The sequence below is a fragment of the Bos mutus genome, chromosome 25, assembly GCF_027580195.1.
Source record: "Bos mutus isolate GX-2022 chromosome 25, NWIPB_WYAK_1.1, whole genome shotgun sequence".
Classification (NCBI taxonomy): domain Eukaryota; kingdom Metazoa; phylum Chordata; class Mammalia; order Artiodactyla; family Bovidae; genus Bos; species Bos mutus.
In genome coordinates, this window is record NC_091641.1 from 38,249,565 (window position 1) to 38,274,320 (window position 24,756).

The following is a 24,756-nucleotide window of genomic DNA, read 5'->3' on the forward strand; positions in this document are numbered from 1 at the left end:
AATCAGAGGAATGAGGTTCAGGTGTTTTATTACGGAGCCAGTGCTCCTGCCCACACGTGCCAGCGCTGCACCAAGACTCCAAGGCGGGTGCCCAGGCAGGGCCAGGAACCTGCTGTCCTTACCAGCCAGGCCGGTACCACGGAAACCGTCAGCTTCACTGAGAAGTCTTCCCGTACCTAGGAGACCGCCAGTGGTGACCCTCCTGCCCCGGGGGCTCCGCTGTTGTCACTGCACGCTCAGCTGGTGCTGCCGGACCGTCTCCTGGGGGCGCCCGCATAGCGTGCTGCCAACAGAGGGGAGGCTCTCAAAGCAGGCCAGAGCAGAGCCACTCAGACCGGGAGAGAGGAGGAAGGCCTGTCCATTTCCATGGAGAAACCACCGGATCAGGCTCACGGCCCAGCGTCCACGGCAGGCAGGGCCACAGTAACCACAGGGAGGTGGCCGCACCCTGCCTGGGAGGGGCAGGCAGCCTGGGCTCCACGCTGAAGGGCCCAGAGCCCCACTCAGGCTCAGTCCTTGGGAAGCAGGGAAGGGACACCTCCTGCGTCTACCCCGGACCTGCAGCCAGGACCAAAGAACACACGGCTTCCCTGTCCCTCCAGCAGCTCCTCTACACCTGGGCCCCACGGCCCTGCCTGTCCACAGGGACCAGACCCAAGGAGCTACAGCTGCTCTGAAAACTCACAAGTAAAGCTAACAACCAGAATTCACAGTGTCACCTCCTAGCTCAGGCTAGGGCTGGCTCAGGGCAGGATGCAGGAAAAAGTCAACCCAGTGGTAGCCTCCTCAAGAACAAAAGTGCCCTGAGAACAAACCAGCTTCTCCAGGGCCCTGTGCATGCACCCACGGGCGGTCAGACAGCCCCTGGGCTCCCCCCCAGTCCACAGTGAGATGTGTGGAGTGAGCCTCAGCATGGGTGTGCCCAGGCCACCCCCCAGTAACTGCTCAGGGCATTGGAAGTGACAAGATGCCCACTTCCCCAGTCAGGTGGGGCAAACGTAGCACATGCTAGAAGACATGCCCGCAGGAACACAGCCCACAGGCAGAGAGAGCTGGGGGGGGGGGGGCGGGGGGCAGGGGCAAAAGGGCACAGGAGCACCTCAGGAGGAAGACGGGAGCAGCTTCTCCAGGGCTTTCTTCTGCTTCTCTGTGGCAGCGGCCAGAGCCTCAGCCAGCTTCTCCTCTGGCATCATGTTGAGCACCTTGAGGGCGAACAGGAGCTGGTACTTGGCCGTACTGATGAAGGCGTTGCTCAGGAAGTTGGGAAAGCCCGACTCGGTCCTTCTGGGTGTACAGAGGGACACGGACAAGTCCCAGTACCTGTGGACAGGAGACTAGGGTTGGGACCAGGAGTCTGGGGACGGCAGGGCCGTTGCAGGAGGAGCTGGTGAGCCACTAGGCTGGGGATAGGGCAGCCAGGTTGCCCAGGACATAATGTGAGGCCCCGGCACGGGTGGGGGGCAACCGGCTCCCTCGGGAAAGTGCAGTCCCTCCCTTCCCCCAGCGAGTTTCAACCCCCGCCCCCATGCACGTACCCCGTCCCCAAATCCCAGCCCTCAGTCCCTGGCGGGAAGCCCCCAGTCCAGACCCCATGCTCCCTCTTCCACCTGATGAATCCCGAACACCCCAAGTGTCACTCCCAGGCCTTCTAGGCGATGAAACCCACAACTAGAAAGAGTCGTCGTGCCCCCACCACGAGAACCCAGACCTCTGTACTCTGCAGTTCACACCCCCCGGAGCAGGCACCGCCCCTTCCCAGCCTCCCACCGATCCCACGCCCCCACTCCCAGGATTGGCAATGGCAGGCAGCAAGGCAGATGGAACACAGCCCCGAGAGCGCCCCGGCCCGCCTCCCACCCTACCCGGCCCCTGGTCCCTCTCCCCACCCCGAAGCTGAGACAGCGTCACCCTCCCAGCCCGGCCAGGGAACCCTCAGGGAGACGTGTTACCCATCGGTGCCTTCCGCGGGGCCAGAGCCAAACCCCGGGGCGGGGGGCGGGGCCCGGGGCCCGGGCGGCGGCCCCACCTCCAGGCCATGGTCCCGCGAGTGCACCGCGCTGATCTCCACGGCATGCAGCTGCTCCAGCGTCAGCTGCCGCGCGTACAGGTGCGCCACGACGCGGTGCGGGCCCTCGGTCAGGTGCGAGCTCAAGTAGTCAGCCTCCGTGAGGCGGAGGCAGCCCAGGCCCAGGCCCAGCACCCGGTTCAGTCCGTCCTCCAGCGACCAGAAACGCCGGTCCACGAAGCCCCCGGGGAAGCCCAGCAGCCCGTCGAAGCGCATCTGCATCTGCAACGGAGCGCCGGGTCACGGGCGCGGGTCCGAGCGGCGGTGCCCCGTTCCCTGGCCGCCCGCACGCCCGCGTCCTCACCAGCACCGAGAAGCGCATGGGGATGCGGCCGAAGAGCTGACCCGGGTTCGCGGCGTACAGCATGGCGTGGCACGAGTGGCTCCAGCCGGGGCCCAGGCGCATCGCTTCCACCCGACTGATCCGCTTCAGCTCCGGGACCGCCGCCGCCGACATCTTGGCACCAGCGCCCGCGGCCGGACACCGCCCCATAAGTGCGTGCGCGGCCCGCCCCCGCTCGGCGCGGCCAATCCGCGGGCAGCCGCGCCCCGGCCCCCGCCCCTCCGCCAATCGCCGGCGCGCGTCGCGGCACAGCCGTAGCGGCGCCCCGGCGCGTCGTTGCGAGGCGCAAGGAGCGTGCGCGGGGGAGCGGCGGCGCGCGCCCTAGCCGCCGCCCAATAGCCGCGCGCCCAGAGCGTGCCCCGCCCACGGCCCGAGCGGACCAAGGGCCCCAGAGGCCCGACGGCCCGAGCTCACCCGAATGGAGCGCGGACGCCGGATCCCCGGCGCGGGGGCGGCGCCCGCGGAGTCCAGGCTCAGCCTACCCGCCCTAAGAGGGAAGAAGTCCCAAGATCACTTTGCGCCGGGGCTTCCCCCAGCGCCCCCGGTAGCGCCGCCCTGCGGGATTCCCGCCGCCAGCTCCAGGCTCGACTGGCGCCGGCCTCTGGGGGCTCAGCTGAGCCCTGGCACCACAGGGCGAATCCTCCCCTGCAGGCATGCCAGCCCCATCGTTCTGCCACCGGCTGAGCACTGGAATCCAAGGTTGCTGCCGTCGGCCTGCCTTTAGAAGAGCAGGACAGTGGGGCCCATGGTCCCAGTCCACTCTCAGCTCCGAACTGGGTGGGGGTGCATGCTGAGGAGCCCTGGGGCTCCCTAAGCCCAGCCTGTTGGGGCAAAAGTGATTGAAATCCCCGGGCAGGGAGCTTCCCAGCTTGGCAGGGGAAGCACACTGACTGAAACTGCCCACCCTGGTCAGGCACCATAGTTCCTATTTGCATGAGTTGTTTTAGGACAGGAGGTCCTGGTAAGGAACAGGAAACTAATAAGCCACCACCAACTGGGAGAGTTCGGGAAAGGTCAAAAAGTGACACCACATGTCCAACCACCTCTCAGAATCCATCTCACTGGCATCCATCTTGGCTGAACAAGGCGTGTGCCACAAGAAAGGACCCTGAGTCAGAACAACTGGCCGAAGACAACCCGGAAACTAACTACATCACCATAAAACCCGAGACTGCGAGCCCCAAGGCAGTGCAGTCTATCCTGGCTTCCCTTACTCTCTTGCTCTCGCCCGGGCGCCCCTTCCCGATAAAGTCTCTTGCTTTGTCAGCAGGAGTGTCTCCTCGGACAATTCATTTCCAAGTGTTACACAAGAGCCCACTTTTGGGCCCTGGAAGGGGTTTCTCTTCCTGCAACAAATAGCGACTCTGGACGGCACTCCTTTGCTGCAACTGACATCCTGACCACTTGGGGTACTCAGGGACCAGCTTGCCTGCCGATGGACCAGACCCAGCGGCCGCAACTGGGACCTTTTTGTCTCTGCTCTGCTCTTGACATGGACAACTGGCCAGAGTGCCCTGACGGGTTAAGGAACAAGAGACTTTACTGACCTTTCTCCCCTTTGCTCTCTCTTTCCTCTCCTTAACCCTTCCTATCCTACTCTTTTTTTTCTAGGCCCCTGGTCCTGGAAGCAGGAATCTGGTCGAAGGGCCGCAACGTGAGCTGAGGATTGGAGACTGATCACCTCCTCTTGGCAGAGAACTCGAATTCTGATTCTGTTCTGTTCTGGTTTCTGTTAAGGATGAGCTCCAGTCCCCCCTTCTCTGGAAGCCCAGGGTAAACTCCCGTCTGGTTTCTGTTAAGGCCGAGCTCCAGTCCCCCCTTCTCTGGAAGCCCAGGGTAAAACCCCGTAAGGCCTGGGTATCTGCAGGTGGCAAGAGACGTCTATAAGGCCACACCTTTGGCCCTTCTCTCCCACCTCCTCCCCCCTCTTCTTTCAACCTGGCTTCCTTTCCTCCCTTTGAAATCTTTGAAGACCTGAGGTATTTTCATTTACTCTGTTAGTACTTGGATCTGAAGTTCTGTGTCTCTATAGGAGGTTTTCTTAGAAACTGTAATCTTGTATTTAAGGGAGTGTTTTATGAGAACTTCCAGGTCTACGTGTGTGTTTTATGTTCTGTGTTCTGATTTGTGATGCCCATTTTGCTTTGTGTGGCTACCATTTGGTTTAGACCTGCTGCCATTTTGTTAGAACTTGATTTTCTTTCCCTGTGTCTTGAGACCAGGGTTCTCAGGAACACTTATCTAGACCATCTCTAACTCCTGAGACTGAGGAAAAATGGGAAGTCTTTTTAAAATTTATATATTCCAACTGTTATTTATAAATTAGTGAATTTTATATCTTAATGTATAATTCATGACTAAGTTTAGAAAATGAACCTAGATCTTTCCTTGTATCTGTCTGAATACGTGTATGTCTTGGCATGTCTTTGTTTCTGGATAACATTTTTGAGATTAATTTGTAAATGAGCTCTATTTAATTGACTTAAATAAAAGTAAGCAGCTTACAAATCAGATAATTCTAAAATAAACTGAATGAATTCCAGGTTCACATGAAGTGGGAAATATTCAGTATTAAATTAATACCTGGTAACATAGACATCCATCAATATGTATAATATTTCTGTTGTACCTAGGTTTCAGTCAGTTTAGTTGCTCAGTCATGTCCGAATCTTTGCAGCCCCATGGACTGCAGCATGCCAGGCTTCCTTGTCCATCACCAACTCCTGGAGCTTGCTCAAACTCATGTCCATTGAGTCGGTGACGCCATTCAATCACCTCATCCTCTGTTGTCCCCTTCTCCTCCTGCCTTCAATCTTTCCTGGCATCAGGGTCTTTTCCAGTGAGTCAGTTCTTCACATCAGGTGGCCAAAGTACTGGAGCTTACTATAGGTTTAGAGGTCAAAGAAGACTATTCTGATACAAATTTGTCAACAAGAAATGTACCTCATTGTGGAAAATACTTTAGGGAAACTAAGATGTGTCTTTAGTAGAAGGTATGAAAATACTGAAAAGAGTTATACATGATCAGGATTTTCTAAAATTGGATCATAATTAGTTGGATAAATGGATTTTGTTAGGAATGACACATAGGAAAACTGGTTAGAGCCAACTAGGTCCAGTATGACGGAGTCGACTTTCACTAGCTCTTGAGCCTTGGTATATACACCTATTGTGACATCTCAGCAAGCTAAATGATAGACCCATCAGCATTGACTGAATCTGACCAAATGTTCTAAACCCTTTTGATTGATTTTTTTGACAAAACTTCCTAAATCAAATTCTGTTGAAGTTCTTTTGATCTCTAGTTAATTTTGTGGTACTTCAGAGCACCCCTGAAACATCCCATATAGAGGTATTAAAAGAATTTTGTTTATTTGGTTGGTTAAATTACATGGGAAATATTATCAAATGAGTGATAAATCCTCGCAGGTTATAATGTATGGTAAATTTTACTAATATAGATATCCTAGACATTATATGGAGTTCCTAACATTCTGATACGTCCTAGAATTCTAATGAGAAGCCTGATGACTTCACAAAAGTTAACAAAAGGACTGAATGAACCAGCGAATATGCATTTAACTTTTATGGTTTCTATCTGAAAAAATCACAGGTTTGAATCTGTGTTTTGGGGGAGTAGGGAAAACCTTCCCTTCAAACTAATTATGACAAGAATTTGGTAAAATCAGATGTTACAAACAAATAACAATTATATTTTCTATCCAACTCCTCCAGAGATTGGACACTCTTGCTTTCTAGTAACTTTATCAGATGAGTTACGGAAGTTATCTCACTAACAGGTACAGAAATCTCAAGGAATTTTTAAGACATTGAAAACGGAAGAATTCACCTACTTTTGTTAGGTGAAATCTATAATAAGCTTTTGGCATGACTTTCCCAGTCCTGAAAGGTTTTATTTTAAAAGTTTAGTCTGAGACTTTAACAGCAAAGTAAAAAGTCTACGATCAATTGGTTATGTAAACCAGGTTAGGCCAAATTTTTGAGAGCATAACTATTTTGCAAACAAACTAGCCTTAATTTGGTTATATTTGATAAAAATGAGGGTAACTTTAGGGAGAAAAAGATGTTTTGATAAATGTTAAATCTGTTTGTTAATGGAGGTCTGTATCTAGTAAGACTCATTTCCTGGATAGTTCTTTGCTGTAATATGATATTAATGTAAAATTTAATTGAATTCCTAAAGAACACCCTAAGTTTGTTTCTGAAACTTACCTCAGTAATCTGTCTTTGCATAAAGATCAGATGTCTCATGAGCTGCAACCAGGACTGAAGAAGGACATAGTTTAAGGAACTGTCTCTAACCTGGATGGAAGGACCTTTTTATCAGGTACTCTTAACTAGCTCATGCACAGTGAAATTGAAGGGAAATTGACTCAGACTAATTCCCACTTTCAAAGGCCCCTACAGTGGACTGGTCTATAGAGAGGACAGCTGACTTGATGTCACCTTAAAACGATGCTCAAACAGAGGAGAAACTGCAATACCCAGGACGAGAAGATGACATCAGAGATAAGACAGCTTGCCCAAGATGCTGGACCTGACTAGTATGATCATTTAAAATGTTTTCTTGACTTCTCGGACCTTTGCATATAAATCAAATGCTTTTCTATCATAGGCCTGATCCCATGCTAGTTTTAGAAACAATCCAGTTGTTGGGTTTGTGGCCAATTACCTGTGTCTAGTTCTGGGTTACCCTGGTGAATTTCTCTACTCCAAGGCGCTAACTGGTTGACCCTGAGAAAAGATTGGTTGACTTTAAAAGAAAAGAAAAATTATAGTCAGATCCAGGTCACTATTGATAATCACTAGATAGGATCCCCTCACCTGGCCAATTAATGATGCCTGCTGTGACCCTGGCCATGAGTTTATGTTCAGTTCAGTTCAGTCGCGTCCGACTCTTTGTGACCCCATGAATCGTAGCACGCCAGGCCTCCCTGTCCATCACCAACTCCCGGAGTTCACCCAGACTCACGTCCATCAAGTCAGTGACACCATCCAGCCATCTCATCCTCCGTCGTCCCCTTCTCCTCCTTCCCCAATCCCTCCCAGCATCAGAGTCTTTTCCAATGAGTCAACTCTTTGCATGAAGTGGCCAAAGTACTGGAGTTTCAGCTTTACCATCATTCCTTCCAAAGAAATCCCAGGGCTGATCTCCTTCATAATGGACTGGTTGGATCTCCTTGCAGTCCAAGGGACTCTCAAGAGTCTTCTCCAACACCACAGTTCAAAAGCATCAATTCTTCGGCGCTCTGCCTTCCTCACAGTCCAACTCTCACATCCACACATGACCACTGGAAAAACCATAGCCTTGACTAGATGAACCTTTGTTGGCAAAGTAATGTCTCTGCTTTTGAATATGCTATCTAGGTTGGTCATAACTTTCCTTCCAAGGAGTAAGCATCTTTTAATTTCATGGCTGCAATCACCATCTGCAGTGATTTTGGAGCCCCTAAAAATAAAGTCTGCCACTGTTTCCACTGTTTCCCCATCTATTTCCCATGAAGTGATGGGATCGGATGCCATGATCTTTGTTTTCTGAATGTTGAGCTTTAAGCCAACTTTTTCACTCTCCACTTTCACTTTCATCAAGAGGCTTTTTAGTTCCTCTTCACTTTCTGCCATAAGGGTGATGTCATCTGCATATCTGAGGTTATTGCTATTTCTCCCGGCAATCTTGATTCCAGCTTGTGTTTCTTCCAGTCCAGCGTTTCTCATGATGTACTCTGCATATAAATTAAATAAGCAGGGTGACAATATACAGCCTTGACGTACTCCTTTTCCTATTTGGAACCAGTCTGTTGTTCCATGTCCAGTTCTACCTGTTACTTCCTGACCTGCATACAAATTTCTCAAGAGGCAGATCAGGTGGTCTGGTATTCCCATCTCCTTCAGAATTTTCCACAGTTTATTGTGATCCACACAGTCAAAGGCTTTGGCATAGTCAATAAAGCAGAAATAGATGTTTTTTTTGGAACTCTCTTGCTTTTTCCGTGATCCAGCAGATGTTGGCAATTTGATCTCTGGTTCCTCTGCCTTTTCTAAAACCAGCTTGAACATCAGGAAGTTCATGGTTCACATATTGCTGAAGCCTGGCTTGGAGAATTTTGAGCACTACTTTACTAGCGTGTGAGATGAGTGCAATTGTGCGGTAGTTTGAGCATTCTTTGGCATTGCCTCTCTTTGGGATTGGAATGAAAACTGACCTTTTCCAGTCCTGTGGCCACTGCCGAGTTTTCCAAATGTGCTGGCATATTGAGTGCGGCACTTTCACAGCATCATCTTTCAGGATTTGAAATAGCTCAACTGGAATTCCATCACCTCCACTAGCTTTGTTCGTAGTGACACTTTCTAAGGCCCACTGGACTTCACATTCTAGGATGTCTGGCTCTAGGTCAGTGATCACACCATCGTGATTATCTTGGTCGTGAAGATCTTTTTTGTACAGTTCTGTGTATTCTTGCCACCTCTTCTTAATATCTTCTGCTTCTGTTAGGTCCATACCATTTCTGTCCTTTATTGAGCCCATCTTTGCATGAAATATTCCCTTGGTATCTCTAATTTTCTTGAAAAGATCTCTGGTCTTTCCCATTCTGTTGCTTTACATAAATACTGAGTTTATTGTTGTTTAATTAGAGCAACAAGCAAAGTTTCAGTGAAGGAAAAAAAATCTGCAATTATGGGATGGATTTATATAGATAACACCAGGCTACAAGACCTTTTAGAACTAACACCCAAGAAAGATGTCCTTTTCATTATAGGGGACTGGAATGCAAAAGTAGGAAGTCAAGAAACACCTGGAGTAACAGGCAAATTTGGCCTTGGAATACGGAATGAAGCAGGGCAAAGACTAATAGAGTTTTGCCAAGAAAATGCACTGGTCGTAGCAAACACCCATGGACATCACCAGATGGTCAACACTGAAATCAGATTGATTATGTTCTTTGCAGCCAAAGATGGAGAAGCTCTATACAGTCAGCAAAAACAAGACCGGGAGCTGACTGTGGATCAGATCATGAACGCCTTATTGCCAAATTCAGACTTAAATTGAAGAAAGTAGGGAAAACCACTAGACCATTCAGGTATGACCTAAATCAAATCCCTTATGATTATACAGTGGAAGTGAGAAATAGATTTAAGGGACTAGATCTGATAGATAGAGTGCCTGATGAACTATGGAATGAGGTTCATGACATTGTACAGGAGACAGGGATCAAGACCATCCCCATGGAAAAGAAATGCAAAAAAGCAAAATGGCTGTCTGGGGAGGCCTTACAAATAGCTGTGAAAAGAAGAGAAGCGAAAAGCAAAGGAGAAAAGGAAAGATATAAGCATCTGAATGCAAAGTTCCAAAGAATAGCAACAAGAGATAAGAAAGCCTTCCTCAGCGATCAATTTGCAAAGAAATAGAGGAAAACAACAGAATGGGAAAGACTAGAGATCTTTTCAAGAAAATTAGAGATACCAAGGGAACATTTCATGCAAAGAAGGGCTTAATAAAGGACAGAAATGGTATGGACCTCACAGAAGCAGAAGATATTAAGAAGAGGTGGCAAGAATACACAGAAGAACTGTACAAAAAAGATCTTCACGACCAAGATAATCACGATGGTGTGATCACTCACCTACAGCCAGACATCCTGGAATGTGAAGTCAAGTGGGCCTTAGAAAGTATCACTACAAACAAAGCTAGTGGAGGTGATGGAATTCCAGTTGAGCTATTTCAAATCTGAAAGATGATGCTGTGAAAGTGCTGCACTCAATATGCCAGCACATTTGGAAAACTCAGCAGTGGCCACAGGACTGGAAAAGGTCAGTTTTCATTCCAATCCCAAAGAGAGGCAATGCCAAAGAATGCTCAAACTACCGCACAATTGCACTCATCTCACATGCTAGTAAAGTAATGCTCAAAATTCTCGAAGCCAGGCTTCAGCAATACGTGAACTGTGAACTTCCTGATGTTCAAGCTGGTTTTAGAAAAAGCAGAGGAACCAGAGATCAAATTGCCAACATCCGCTGGATCACAGAAAAAGCAGAGAGTTCCAGAAAAAGATGTATTTCTGCTTTATTGACTATGCCAAAGCCTTTGACTGTGTGGATCACAATAAACTGTGGAAAATTCTGAAGGAGATGGGAATACCAGACCACCTGACCTGCCTCTTGAGAAATTTGTATGCAGGTCAGGAAGCAATAGTTAGAACTGGACATGGAACAACAGACTGGTTCCAAATAGGAAAAGGAATACATCAAGGCTGTATATTGTCACCCTCCTTATGGCAGAAAGTGAAGAGGAACCAAAAAGCCTCTTGATGAAAGTCAAAGTGGAGAGTGAAAAAGCTGGCTTAAAGCTCAACATTCAGAAAACGAAGATCATGGCATCTGGTGCCATCACTTCATGGGAAATAGATGGGGAAACAGTGGCAGACTTTATTTTTTGGGGCCCCAGAATCACGGCAGATGGTGACTGCAGCCATGAAATTAAAAGACGCTTACTCCTTGGAAGGAAAGTTATGACCAACCTAGATAGCATATCAAAAGCAGAGACTACTTTGCCAACAAAAATCCGTCTAGTCAAGGCTATGGTTTTTCCAGTGGTCATGTATGGATGTGAGAGTTGGACTCTGAAGAAGGCTGAGCACCAAAGAATTGATTCTTTTGAACTGTGGTGTTGGAGAAGACTCTTGAGAGTCCCTTGGACTGCAAGGAGATCCAACCAGTCCATTCTGAAGGAGATCAGCCCTGGGATTTCTTTGGAGGGAATGATGCTGAAACTGAAACTCCAGTACTTTGGCCACCTCATGCAAAGAGCTGACTCATTGGAAAAGACTCTGATGCTGGGAGGGATTGGGGGCAGGAGGAGAAGGGGACGACAGAGGATGAGATGGCTGGATGGCATCACTGACTCGATGGATTTGAGTCTGAGTGAACTCTGGGAGTTGGTGATGAACAGGGAGGCCTGGCGTGCTGCGATTCATGGGGTCACAAAGAGTCGGACACGACTGAGCGACTGAACTGAACTGAACTGATGGTAATTTAGGCATCCGTCTTGGCTGAACAACATGTGCGCCACCAGCAAGGACCCTGAGTCAGAACAATTGGCCAAAGACAACCCAGAAACTAATCCCATCACCATAAAACCCGAGACTGCGAGCCACGTGGCAGAGCAGTTCTCCTGGCTTCCCTTACCCTCCTGCTCTCCGCCCAGGCGCCCCTTCCCAGTAAAGTCTCTTGCTTTGTCAGCAGGAGTGTCTCCTCAGACAATTCATTTCCGAGTGTTACACAAGAGCCCACTTTTGGGCCCTGGAAGGGGTCCCCCTTTTCCTGCAACAAGCCCAGCACACCAAGTACCTTCCACGTCAGACACCACAATGCCAAGTACTGTTCGAGGAAACAGGGTCTCCCCCATCTAAGGGGGGACCTGGGGCTCCAATGAAGGGGGTTTGTCTGAGGGCACCCGGCAGTCAGTGAGAGCCAGGGTCCCACCCTAGACTCCCACCATCTCCCACCCAGTGTCCATGACAGAAAACCTGCGGAAGCGGGCCCGAGTTGCTCACCCGGTGTCAGTACTGGAAGAGGAGGTCGCTAGGGCTCAGCAGCATCAGTGGGGCTCCCCTGGAGCTTGTGGGGCCACGCACTCCACCAGCTGGCCCAGCTTCATTTTTCTCCCATGGTGGACACCGATTTGTATCCCAGCCTGCACTCAGAACAGGCGCACCGTGGCACAGGCTCGGTAGAGCTGTGCGGTGAGGGCAAGCCCTGGGCAGGGCTGAGCAGGAGAGGGCCAGAGGGCAGGCGAGGGTTGGCAGGACCCACCAGAAATTCACTTGCATTGGGTCCACAGTGGGCTTCCGTCGGGAGATGTCGGGGGTGGGCACCCAACAGGGAGGCTTCGAGGCCTGGCGCACTGCAGTCCATGGGGCCGCACAGAGCAGACGTGACAGCGACTGAACAGCAACAGAGAGGCTCTCCCCCACCGAGGCCCTCTGCCAGGGTCAGGGCCTGGCTGGGGCTGCTTACCGGGTTCGAAGGGAGAGCTCATCAAGGGGAGGGGCCAATTCAGAGAGGACGCTGCCTCCAGGCTGCACACATGTTAACAAAGGAGGCAGGTTCATCCGGGGTCAGTGTGCAGGGGCATCAGTGCAGCCCACGCAGGAACCCATGTTACACTGAGCATCCTCCCACACTGCGATCACACCTGACCAGGCACAGCTGAGGGTGGCAGCCTTGCCTGGAGCAGGGACAGGCTGCCGGACTCAGAGGGCCCAGGGGAACCACTCGGAACCGTGTGCAGAGGAGCCAGGGCCCACCTGACAGGTGGTTCTGGTGGTGGGTATGCCATGGCCCAGCCTTCCCCTACTGGGAGGTTTGCTAGTCAGGGGAGCCGAGGCCAGGCAGGGGGTTCCGGTTGGGTGCCAGCATCCTGGCAGCCAAATCTGCCCCTCTTAACTTGCTCCCCACAGGACGGCTGGAGAAACCTGCTCCCTTGCCAAGAAGCCTCTGATCGCTCCTAGACTGAAACTGCACCCCACACCCCCAACTCTGATGCTTTGGCCACTCAAAGCAGACACGCCAGGCCCACTTTCCAGGCCTGTGTCCCTGATGGGCCATCCGCCGGGGGGCAGCCTTCAGGGCTCAGCTGGAATGTCTCCTCGGTGAAGCCCTCCCCAATCACGGTTAGACCCGCTCCGTCTCATGACCTGCCAACTCGCTTCCTAACGGTCCCCAGACCTGGGAAAGACTTGGATGACTTGTGTGGCGTCTCGCTGACAGAAGGCAGGCTCCTGGGGGGCCTTGCCCGTTTCGCCCTCTGCTGGCACAGCAGGCACTTGGTTCACGGTAGCGGAATGAACTGGCGATGGGTACGGTGATGTCATTGGCACACCTGGGGGCCTGGGGCTTCACCAGCCTCTCAGGAGGCAGGGCCGAGGTCCGAGGGTCCCTCCCCTCTTTGTTCCAGGCCCACAGTCAGCACGGTGACGGCTGGAAGAGGAACAGCAGCTGTCTTCACAGCCTCCTGGAAGCTGGAAGTTGCTGGCATCTTAGACACAAGGGAACCGGGGCTGCAGCCATGAGCAGGCTCCCACACCACCCGGCCTCCCAGGAGGGAACCCGAGCCTGGCAGAGCTGGGTACGGAGGGAGTGGACAGGATACTGCTGCGTGGTTTTATTACTATAAATATACAGTAAAAACGAACAAAAACTAGCCAATCAGAGTACGTCAAATGATAGCACATGTGAGTCCAAGACAGGCCAGTCTGCACCCTGTCCTGCAGAATCACTGACACCAACACAGATGGTGAGATGTTGGGGTGCTGACCACGAGAGGAGTGAGCAGCAGGACACGGCCTCCCCGCCTGTGTGTGCAGGTGTGCGTGTGTGTGCATCGCCACGTGTGCACCCAGAAGCACATGGTGGCTGAGAGGGGAGGGCACGCAGGGAGCCAAGGGGCTGGGGCAGGCTGCCCTGGCCGTGGCCTCTGCTCACAGGCTTGACCGGAGAGAAATGGCGTCCACCCTGAGTGCCCCGGGGCGGGGCTGCCAGCTGCCCCGGGACCGTGCTCCCTGGGGCAGCTCCGCAGGGAGCCGGGCCCTCTCTCGCTGGCCAAGGGCTAGCTCTTGGGTGCTGAGACCCACCCGCCAGGCTCAAGACCCTGCACGGGCTGCTGGTCCGGGGCACCAAGGCCAAGCGCCCCCTCGGCCTTTCTGCTGCCCAGAAAATGTATCTTTAAAAGATGAGGTCACCTCAGATGGGACCCACAACCCCCAGGCATGTGCCACCACAGGAACCCCAAAATGAAGGAATCAAGGAGGGATGATAAGTCACGTCTACATGGCAAAGAGGGCAGAGGGGCCCAGAGGCCTATCACACCCCCCGGGGACAGCAGTGCCACCGGCAAGTGGAACCCCGCCTGGAGGGTCTGGTAAGGTGGGTGAGGCTGCCTCTGAGAAGGTGCCAGGCTCAGAGAAGGGCCCAGACAGAACCACTGCCAGTGGCTGGGCCTGCGGGAGGAATGGCTGCCCAGCCGGCCGAGCTGAGGGAGGTGCCCCCCAAGGCCAGTGGGGAGGGGGAGGCCACACGCACAGTGGGGGACAGGCACTGCTTCCTTCATTGGCTGAGACTCGGACCCCGCTTCCTGCCCTCCCAGAGTCCTGCATCGTTTCCTGTCGAGGCTGCACTTGGTCCACCACTGAATTCTCCGCTTTGTTGCATTCACTGGTGCCAACGGGCCCCACAGGCTTGGGGGCTGTGGAGGCCCATCCAGGCTTCTCGTGGGCAACCAGCCTCCCGGGGCGTGTGGGGGGCTCCCCAGAGCTCGGCGCCCCGGGCAGAAAGCTGCCGTCCTTCATCGTGTACCATCAGCAAACACGTTGACCGTAGAAAAGGGGAGTGGGCGGAGGCAACGGCCAGCTGTCCTCTCGGATGGAGGGTCACACGGCCCCTTGGAGCCGGAGACCACACCGCTGTGCAGACTGGAGGGTCCAGGGTCGCGCTGGGATCTTGGCGGAGGTGGGGGCTCCGTGCTGCCAGCTGGGCCAGGCTCTCAGAGCGGGGTCAGCTCAGCAGCCCTGGGGTCGGGGCTGGGGCCGCCAAGTGGGGGCCGGGGGTGCCCAGCGATGTGGAGGCTGCGGGGAGTCTCCATGGAGGTGGACCATCCTGCGGGGCCAGAGAGCGAGGGTCAGCGGGCGGCCCGCGGGCTCTGGGCTCCCACAGCCGCCTAGCATGTCCGCAGCGGGGCACATGGCGGACCCGGCGACCCCGGCCAGCCGAGGGGTGCCCGCCACTGTCCCCTGCCCACGCCCGCACTGAGCTTTCTGCTTCTGCCGGGCCACTGTCCCGTCACCACTGGGTTCAGCTGGAACTCGGCACCCCCGGCAGAGGGGCACACGCAGCGGGGCCCGGGACACCCCGGGAGGCACCCCCAGGGTGCTATGAACTACCCCTGTGTTCAGGCCACCCCGGGGCACCGGTGCCCTGGGGCGCCACACCATGTAGGCCCCAGGCAGCTTCAGGGGCAAACCCAGGTGCCCCTGGGGCCAGCAACAACCCTGGGGGGCCCAGCGAGGGGCCTGTCTTCTTAGGAGCTGAGGCTGCACTCGGGAAGCCAGCTCTGCCGTGCAGCCCAGAAGACAAGCACGGTCCTCCACAGCCGGGTCTGAGCCGTTTCCCACTTCCGGAAGTTTTACCCAAGTGGCAACACTATCTTCCAAGGGCGAGGCTGGGGCCAACGTCATAAAAGTGGCAGGTGCCATTTCAGTTGAAGCTAAGCGTTGTCACAAAAAGCGACCAAGGAAGACAGGAGAGGTCTGTGGGAGGAACGTTGCTGGTGGCAGACCCCGCGGTCGGGCAGCACGGCTGACCGGGACGGGGGCCAAGTCCTCCAAGGCTGACAGCCGGGGGCGGGACCCCACCACATTCATCTAGAAACCTTGGGCCCTCGAAGGCGCCAGGTTCCTTCTCTCCAGACTTCCCAGCAGGCTGAGGGTGCCTGGAGGAGGGGCAGGGGTCCCCCAGTGCGTCCCCCTCTTTGGGGGTGCTCTCGGAATGGCTTTCAGTAAGATGTCCATTTGGGCTGTCCGGGGACCACTCAGAGACTGACCCCACAGCATGCTGGTGTTCCAGGAGGTTCCAGAGGTGGGGCACAGGCTAGCTGTCAGCCAACAGTGGGGTCCTGGCTGGCGCTGAGTCACTGATTCTGGGACCCTTGAGGCTACAAGAGCCTGACTGGGCCGCCCGGTCCAGAGGGAAAGTCCTTCGGTTCCAAAGGCTGGTTGGACCCCTCCCGAAGGACCACCTCTCTGGAGCACCCCTGCTGTGGCCTTCGGAAGCCTCTGGATTCAGAATCCAGGGCCCCTGAGAAGACTTCCCCATATGGGGAAGCAGCCCCCCGCCCCGTGTGCGAAGGCGTCACGTACCGGCTTACTCCTCTAAACCAGCGGAGCAGGAGCCGGGCCCCAGGGCTGCCAGAGGAGGAGAGAGACGGAAGCTCGGTTAGCAGGGCACTCAGAGGGGCCGCACGCTCCAGGCAGAGGCGCCGGCGGCTGACTGAGGTGCACGTGCGGGGGCAGGGTGTGATAGGAACAAACGCCACACACACACACACAGGCTGACGCACGAGAGGTGCCCAGCGCCTTTCCCGAGAGCGTGCCCGGGCCTGGCGCTAAGGCAGAGGACGCCAGGCCGGGGAAGGACGCGGGCAGGCGGCAGGGACGAGGGGCTGGGTGTGGTGGGGCCCAGCAAGGGCCTCCAGCCCGCGGGGCTTCTGGGGCACCGGGCATCACGGGTCTCTCCGTTTTACGGATTTGCCCGCCCCCCCTTTATCCCATCTGGCAGGTTACACTAAGATCCACTAAATCACGCTCCCTCCACCCAGAGGACACCGTGCAATTGCTGAAAAGAAGGCACCCCTAACGTGTGGGGGCTCGCATTCTTAAAGCCACACAGTGCGCGGGAGATGCTCAGGGTCTCTGCTGAAGGAGGAAGCCTGGGGGACAGAGGCCGTGGCGTGGGGGTGGGCGGTCACAGAGGCGATGGGTCCCTGAGGGCCCCGGCCCGCCCCCAGGAGCAGGCAACCAAGCTGAGGGGAAGCGGGTGCAATACAGCCCAGCGTGGCCCCCGCTCCACTCTGGCATTGAGAACCAAGCCCACCCCGCTGTCCAAACAAGTACCAGGGCCAGCCAGTGGCCTCTGCCACTCTCCCCACTCCGCAGCTGGCCAAGATCCATAGGAGGACTGAGACACGCTGGGGGTCCCGACCGCCAGAGGTCCCGGGCCCACTGATGGGCCGGGCCAGCCCTGCAGATGCCTGGACGCTCTGTGGGCCGCTCAAGGGGTGAGAAGTGGGGGCGGTGGCCCTGCACTGGCTAAGTGTGCTCGGGGTGCCCCCCAGTGGCACCCAGGGGCCAGGGCAAGAGGCCGTCGGCAGGATCAGGATTCGCTCAAGGCTCCAGGAAGTGGAGCCTTTCCTGACCCCTCCATCCCACTCTACCCAACCAGGTTTTCATCCTCAGGAAACACCAGGTCCTCTGGAGTCCCGAGTTGCTCTAACAGAGCTTTGCCTGTGGGTTCCTCTGGGGGGGCCTGTGTGTGCCGGTGAGCCACCTGCTGCCCTGCTTCCTCACACCAGCACCCCGACCTCCAAGCCCCCTCTGTTTGCACAGGCTCTGCTGCTCAGCCAGAAGCCCACGGACAAGAGACCCTTCCACACTGAAGCCCGTCTCAGCCCCCCAGTGCCCGGCCATAGCTCAAGGTGGTGTGGCTCCCGGGGCAGGTGGGGGCAGAGAGGAAGGCCTTCCCCGCCACCAGGAAGGAACCAGGCTCTGAGGCCAACAAGGCTGCTCGTCTCGACTCCAGAACCTCAGGTGTGCCGCCCTTACCTGGCAGGTAGACGTCGGCAGGTGCGCCAGGCTGGCTGCGACCACAGGGCTCGGGGCTGCCATCCTGCAGGACATTCTCGATGGATGGCACGCGGCTCCCTGCAGGGGATGGAGGCAGGTGGGGGGCCTGCGGGCAGGAGGTGGTCCAGCCGTCCCCCCAAGCCCAGACCCTACCCCAACTCCCCCGTTCTCCTGGGACCGAGGCAGACGGTCTATCATATTTTCTTCCTTTTTCCTTTTCTCCTGCCCCCCACACCCCTCCCAGCATGGGGCTCTGTTTTGTTTTTATTAGAAAGACATCCCATGCCCATATTGAAAAGAACGTCTGCTATCTTCCAGAACGGGCAGGTGGGCACACAGCTCCAGGCCCACAGCAGGGCGTTCACGTGGGGAGTGGATCCTCCTCTTCACATGTCAGACCTCAGCTGGGACCTGCCCTGCACTTCTGGGGCCCTCAGAGTGGCCTGCATCCCGAAACAGGGACCTGGAGGCCCCTGGTCCTGGCGCAGTGTGCAGGCAGGAAGGAGCTGCCGCCACCGGAGGGTGAAGCCGAGGCCTGAGGGGCAGAGGGGCCTGCCTGCACGGTGAGCAGGGAGCGACAGCACTGGACTCCCGGGGGGACACCCCTTCCTGGCACCACTCCCAGGGGCCTGCAGGCCGTGGTCACCCCGTGACTCTCGAGGCCAGGGGCCACGCAGCTGGGAGGGCTCATGACACCAGAGACGGCAGGGTGCTCTGGGGATCTTGACCACACCTGGGCCTCCCCCGACACCAAGCCTGGTGAGCCTCTGTCTCCCTGTCTGATGCGGGGAGGAGCCACCGGGATGGCAGAGGGATGGCGCCTCCACGTCGCATCACCTCCCTTGAGGCCCCACCGTGCCTTGGTGGGTCACCGCCCTACCCAGAGCCAGTGCCTGGCAGTGGTAGCCGGGACTGGACCCCAGGGGCCACCGAGTGCTAACGAAACCCTCTGCTCAGGAAGGGTGCCAGGACCCCCGCATGGGGGACACACAGGGGAGGGGCTGGCTGAGCTGTGCACACCCTCTGGCTGTTGGCCACACCAGGCCCGAGTCCCAGAGGCTCCGGTGCGACCCCGCCACGGTGGGACAGGCAGAGCCCCAGGCCAAGAGCATGGGGCACCAACCACAGCAGAACCGTCCAGGGGGGAAGAGAACAAACGGCTGTTGCCACTAAAGGACAGGCAAGGAGGGAAACCGGGCGGCCGAGGGCTGTCCTCCGGGAGACGTGCAGGAACTGCGGTGTGTGGTCGGCCAGCACAGCTCAGAGAACCCTCAGAGGAGCAGGGGCGGAGCACAGCAGGGCTCAGGCCCGGGAGCACTCACCTTGCTTCAGCGACGAAGTCTCATCCACTGTCTCCGTCATGAAGCTCTAGGACACAAGAGACGTGCTTGGACCCTGGTGCTGACATCTGGGCCCTGGACACGGGGGCCCCCACGGCCTTCACCCACGAGCAGTGGGGGCTGGGAGGCCAAAAGGCAGGAGGCGGGGACAGATGGACAGGGAGGGGCCTCACCTCGGGGGAGCTGCTCAGCGCCAGCCCCGCCCCACCCGGCGCGGGCAGAGCCTCTGAGTCATCCTCCTCGTGGATGGGGGACGACGGGGACCGGAGGGTGCTGGGGACAGAGCAGGCAGAGGACAGGTGGGTGAGCTCAACCAAGCCAGCCCCAGGGGCCCCAAAACCCGGGGAAGGGCCAGCACAGGTGCACCAGGCCAAGGAGTGTGTGCAGGAGGCCCCCAGGGCCCTTACAGAAGGGAAGGGAGCCACAGTGGCAAAGCCTGGGGGGAGCGCAGGCGGCAAGAGGACAAGCCCGGGGCCTCCCCATCTTTGGAGCCACTCTAACACGAAGAAGGCGGCGAGGCCGTGGGAGTTCTATAGAACCTGTGCCTCTTTTCTACTGTTCTAGAAAACCCGTGAGCATCTGAGAAAAACTGAGCCCAGCAGGGCTGGTCACCAGCACCTCCAAGGGCGGCCTGGAGGACCCATGACTGACCCGTGGCCAGATCCCGGGCATGTGGCCCCCGGCTCATGGGGGGCAGGCGGGGTGGGGGAGGTGCAGCTGGCAGGGCCGCACGCCACCACAGGGGGCTGCCGGCGCCGGGCTCACCTGTCAGGGGACTTGTTCCGGGGCTTGCCCTTCTGCAGGCTGCTTTCCACCATCCGATCGATCCCGGCAAGTGGACAGCTGGCCTGCGACAGGCCATCTGAGACGCCCGAGTATGTGATCTCCTCATAGAGGGGAGCCGTGGGGACGGCTGGGGGGACGGCCGGGGGCACCGCCCGAAGGCCGTTGAGTGCCTCAAGCAAGGAGATGGGCTCGTAGCCGGGCGGGATGCTGTCAGCGCTCTGCGGAGGGAGGGGCGTGAGGGGCCAGCCGGCCAGGCGCCCGCCCACTGCCCATGGCGCCCCCGAGACGGTCTGCTCCCCAGAGCCTGCTCTCTGACCGTCCCCTGTCCACTCCACCTTCCAGGGTCTCATCCCCCGCCCTCGGGGGGCACCCCTGCCCAGGGAGGCCTCGGCCATCAGCCGCGGCCCTGGACATCCAAGTGTCCGTGTGGCACCCAGGATGGAGGCAGAGAAGGCGTCCAGAAGGCCGCCCACCCCGGCCTCAGCCAGCCCCTGCCTGGCTTTCTGCTCCTGCCCGGTGGGCGCAGAGAGTGGGGGGCGCGGTTAGTAAGAGGAAGGGCCGGAGCAGGAGGGCAGCAAAGCCATGGGAGAAGCCGCTGGGAGCACGCGGTCCAGGCCAAGAGGACCCGCCCGACACAGGGGTCGGGCCTGGAGACCCTCTGGGGCTGCGCAAGCACTGCTGGGCCGACACGGGCTCCCGGGGTCTAATGGGCCCAGGACTGGTAGCCCACGCTGGGAGGATCCAACCAACGGGCTAAGTTCAGGGCTAAAGGCGAAGGGAGCGGGAGGCCAGGCACCAAGGGAGTTAGCTGGGTCGCCAGGGCCGTGGGTGGGACGGCCACCTGCCATCAGCTTGTGAGCGAGGTGAAGGGCAGCGTGCTCTCCTCGGAAGCCCTGCCTGCCCCGCTGGCCTGCAGGAGGTGACAGGGTGACCCTGGGGGCCGGGCGGGCAGAGGAGCCGGCTGGGGCTTCCTGTCCTCAGCGGGTACCTCTGGGCCACCTGGGACCATGGCGCCTGTATCTGCTCCCAGGCCGCCTGCAGGTTCATGTTATTACTCTGATCTCCCTCACCCCTCGGAACAGGGGGAAGAAAAGGAAATCTCTGTGTCTAAGCTGACCCTTGGGGACCCTGACTCTCTGCCTTTTACCAAGGGGGGTCCAGGCAGAGGCCCGGCCCGGCAGCTACTCACTAGCTGGCCCCTGCCTGCCCCCACCCCGAGATGCAGGGAAAACGAGAGAAATACGAGTGTCGGCCCGCAGGGCAGGGGTGCAGGGTGAGCAAGCGTGAGGGACGTTTGCAACAAGAGCGGCAGCCTTAATTCCACCTCCGACGTCATTCCACTGCCAGCAAGAAAAAAAAGGGAAACAGGACACTCGGGAGGAAGCAGAGCTGGCGAGAGGGGTGCCGGGGCTTCGTGCCGACAGACCTTGTGTTCTGCTTGTTCCACAAAACTCCCTTCCTGGGCGGGCACGCCGGGACTGGGGAGAGTGGGTCTGACAGGTTAAAGGAACTGGACACACTGGCCTGGGTGAAAGTGCATGCCCGTCACTGCAGTCATCGGGGCACGGGGCAGAGACGAAGCCACGGGGCCAGACACACTTACTGTTTCCCTTTTAGGTTTCTTGCTGGCCAGTGAGGCGGGGTGCGACTTTGATTTTTTAAAGGGACACTGTCAAGATAAAAATCATAGGTTTTACCGCTGCCACCCCCCGTGCGGCGCCGAGCGGGCTGGACGGGGTCTCCCTGGCCTTCTGGCCTCCGGGCAGGCCGGGAGCCAGCGCTTTGCAAACTCTACCAGCCTCTGAGCCGCGGGGAGCTGGCTGAGCACAGGTTCTACCTCGGGGCCTGGGTAGGCTGGGCCTCTGCATCCTATTGGCACTGGAGGAGCCGGTCCCTGTCCCTTGCGGCCACTCCTGGTCTGGGCTACCCCCCACCCCTAGCTGAGCAGTAGGTCCTGGCTGGGTCGGGCATGACAGTGGCCAAGCACGCCCCACGAAGGGGCCCAGCTGGGCACAGAGAAGGGACCTGGAGGCCCCAACACAGCCTGGTCGACTCATTGCCAAGCCTGACTCCTAAAGATGGAGTTAAAGCCCCTGATCGCTCCCATTCGGTGCTGATCTTAAGATTCACCGCAGAAAATGGCTCACGTGGGCTCTGGTGCTTCGTGGAAACCGCTCCTGCAGGGAACGTGGTGGAGAAGGAGGGCCACTTACTTGGGATCATAACCTCCAGAGAGGGCGGTGCTGGCCCTCGGGAGCGTGCGACGTTAACCATCCGTGCCCCGGGCTGCCCTGCACTGTGGGAGGCGCCTCAGCCCTCTGGATGAGAGGGACAAACACAGGAGGGTCCCACCTGACCCTCGGACACCAGGGCAGAAACCGGGAGCGGCGGCAGTAAGAACCCACTGCCCGAGCCCACCCTCCGTGGAGCAGCCAGACTCCTGCCTCGGGGTGGGAACCCCAGCACAGTTCTCTCCACCAGAAACATGGGCAGTGCTGGAGAAAGTGCTCACTGCTCTGAAATAAAGTCCACCGGTAAATGACCGAGAGCCTGGTTTCAGAGCTAGAAGCCCTGGTGCCCACAGGCCTCGCAGGATAAACAGTGTGGCTGGCCAGGGAGAAGTGGGGAGATGGGTACCCCCCACAAGGGGCATCCTTGCCCCTCGTCCAGGGGCACACAGCACCTTCAGATACTGAAAGAGAAGCTAGAAAGCTGAGTCTCCAGGAGGATTCTCAGACTTAAACACTGGCCCAGTTCTCAAACACTGGGGCAGAACTCATCACACCTGCTGGCTCAGGGCAGGCACCGTCTGTGGGGATGCCAGGCCGGGCAGTGTTGGCTCATCTCCCTTTTAGAGCATTGGCAGGGCCTCTGAGAATCACAGGATCCAAACAACTGAATCGAGAGCCAAGAAAACAAGCTCACAGGCCGACAACGCTCGAAGCCAGCGGGGACCCGAGAGCCGGGCCTGCCCCACGTCCATCCTGCATCTTCTGCCCCTTTGCCCACCTCGGCGACCCCCGAACCCCTGCCCCGTCTCTCCACATTCCTTCTGCTTCTCCTCCTGCCCTCTCTCAGGACCACCCTGTCAACCTTCATCCCCATCCGCCTATGTCTGTGTTTGTGTCTGTCTCCCTCCCCTTCTCTCGAGGTCCCTGAAGCCTGATCTAACTCCCCTCGTCCGCTGCAGCAAGGTCTGACCCACGGTTCCTCGGGAGCAGGTCCAGCGGACGGCTGCAGGTGCCCTCCTGTGTGCCTGGGCAGGGGCTGGGAGGGCAGGGAGCAGGCGAGGACACGCCACTGCCGCCCTTCGGAGGAGAATTCTCTTCCTAAGAGCACACAATGCCCCTGGCTGTCTGGTGTGATGGAACAGAGGTGACCGACACCATGACTCAGGCTCAGCCAAAGATCACCTGCATCTCAGAACCTTGCTATTGGAAGAAGCAATGTCCTCGGGGCAGCCAGCGCTCACGGGGCCAGGGCCGGGGCCAACCCCCCGACTCGGCCTCACAGCTGCCCCCTGGGACCAGGCAGGTGAGCCAGGGGCCCCGAAAGCTCGCAGGGCACAGCCCTAAGGGCAGAGCCTGGGCAGTCCCCTGCTGACCCACCAGGCCCACTGTCCTCGCTGTCAGAATGTGAGGGCGGGGCCTTACAGTGGGCGGGGCTTCTCCCAGGCCCCACCCCTGCCCACTCCAGCTCTGACACAGAAAGGAAGAAGCACTCACAGAATGCTCGTCGTGGTCCATGCTCTGGGCCAAAACGGGGCTGAAGGAGATGGGGGACAGGGCCCCCGGCTTCTTGCGCACCGCCCGGATCTGCAGAAGAGCCCGGAACGCTGCGGGGAAGGGATGGGTTCAGGTTAGGTGGGGGCGGCACCCTGAGACCCTCCTGAGTTTCGCTGACCCTGACGACCACCCACCCCGCAGTGATCCCAGAAGAGGCCCCGGTTAAGGTTAAAGGAGAAAAAAAAAAGAAGGGAAAGAATATAAGTTGATTCCTCCCCGTAGAAAGCCAGAGGCTCCAGGGAAACATGCCACCTTCTTGGAATCGAATATAAGAATGAATTCCTAAGGACCATGATTCTCAGACACGAGGAGTTTCAGTCAGTCCAATACAGCCGATGAAACAGATGACCACCATTCTATTTTAGTTTTCAGGTGGATGAAGAATTTGTTTTGTGAAAAGTACGGTAGTCATGAAATAACACTTGTTATTGAAAACGAAACAAATGATTTAATCACAACAAAAGCCTTCAAAATGCCCTGCCTTGGTCTTCTTTGACTGTATATACAAGCTGAACGCCTTTAAGCTGGAATGCAATTCACTAAAAACAGAAGTAAATCCAATCGGGAAACAAAGGAAAATGACATGTTATTGATACTGAATGTAAGTTAGGTTTTTGAATATGCTATTCATAGGGCAAAGAGCACTTAGTTACAAAGACCAATTTGCATTAAAAAAAAAAACAAAACCTGGACTTTTTGGGGTTTTTACTAGGCTTCAGGGGACCAGCTTGTAGGATCTCAGTCCCCACCAGGGATTAAACCTGGGTCACAGCAGTGAAAGCCTGGAGCTCTAACCACTAGGCTACCAGGGAACTCCCTGAGCTTTGCTATTTGTAACTCACACTTTCTTTTTCTCTGCCAGGGCTTTCCAAGGCCATGAATATTGATTAACTGCTCTGGAGCATGATTTTAACGTAGCTGTAAACTATCCATCAAGAGAGCTTTCCAGTGAACAGTCACTGACCAAAGAACTAAACACAGCAACAAAAACATGCTTTTACAACCCGAATTTCAAATCTATCGA

At 56.5% G+C, this 24,756-nt stretch overlaps 2 protein-coding genes across 6 annotated transcripts in view; both read right to left on the bottom strand.

Annotated features, from left to right (window-relative positions):
* Positions 1–11: 11 nt before the first annotated feature.
* NUDT16L1 (nudix hydrolase 16 like 1) lies at positions 12–2,694 on the bottom strand. Its single transcript, XM_070362696.1, has 4 exons — positions 2,370–2,694; positions 1,950–2,287; positions 1,100–1,320; positions 12–283 (listed from the first exon to the last, which is right to left on the bottom strand). Exons 1-3 carry the CDS (start codon positions 2,556–2,558, stop codon positions 1,101–1,103), a joined length of 747 nt encoding a protein of 248 aa, XP_070218797.1. The 5' UTR covers positions 2,559–2,694; the 3' UTR covers positions 12–283; position 1,100.
* A 10,881-nt stretch (positions 2,695–13,575) lies between these two features.
* The window catches only part of MGRN1 (mahogunin ring finger 1), a 36,749-nt gene continuing 25,568 nt past the window's right edge, over positions 13,576–24,756 (bottom strand). The window contains exons 11-18 of one of the 5 annotated variants that reach the window (XM_070362870.1): positions 23,673–23,782; positions 21,551–21,616; positions 19,927–20,165; positions 19,335–19,434; positions 19,144–19,189; positions 17,801–17,899; positions 16,340–16,384; positions 13,576–15,080 (exon numbers count right to left, since the gene is read on the bottom strand). In XM_070362870.1, the coding sequence (XP_070218971.1) occupies positions 16,344–16,384; positions 17,801–17,899; positions 19,144–19,189; positions 19,335–19,434; positions 19,927–20,165; positions 21,551–21,616; positions 23,673–23,782 (701 nt within the window). In that variant the 3' untranslated portion in view covers positions 13,576–15,080; positions 16,340–16,343. Of the gene's footprint in view, positions 15,081–16,339; positions 16,385–17,800; positions 17,900–19,143; positions 19,190–19,334; positions 19,435–19,926; positions 20,166–21,550; positions 21,617–22,094; positions 22,125–23,672; positions 23,783–24,756 lie in introns of all 5 variants that reach the window. The other 4 variants (XM_070362871.1, XM_070362872.1, XM_005887818.2 and 1 more) reach the window with 4 other exon arrangements.

What these genes read in the sequence shown, in the direction of transcription:
- NUDT16L1 (XM_070362696.1), bottom strand. Translation starts at nt 2,558, where the DNA reads ATGGGGCGGTGTCCGGCCGCGGGCGCTGGTGCCAAGATGTCGGCGGCG. An exon ending in CCATGCGCTTCTCGGTGCTG is followed by an intron (nt 2,288 to 2,369) that starts GTGAGGACGCGG and finishes GCTCCGTTGCAG; the next exon opens with ATGCAGATGCGCTTCGACGG. An exon ending in CCCGCGGAAGGCACCGATGG is followed by an intron (nt 1,321 to 1,949) that starts GTAACACGTCTC and finishes TCCTGTCCACAG; the next exon opens with GTACTGGGACTTGTCCGTGT.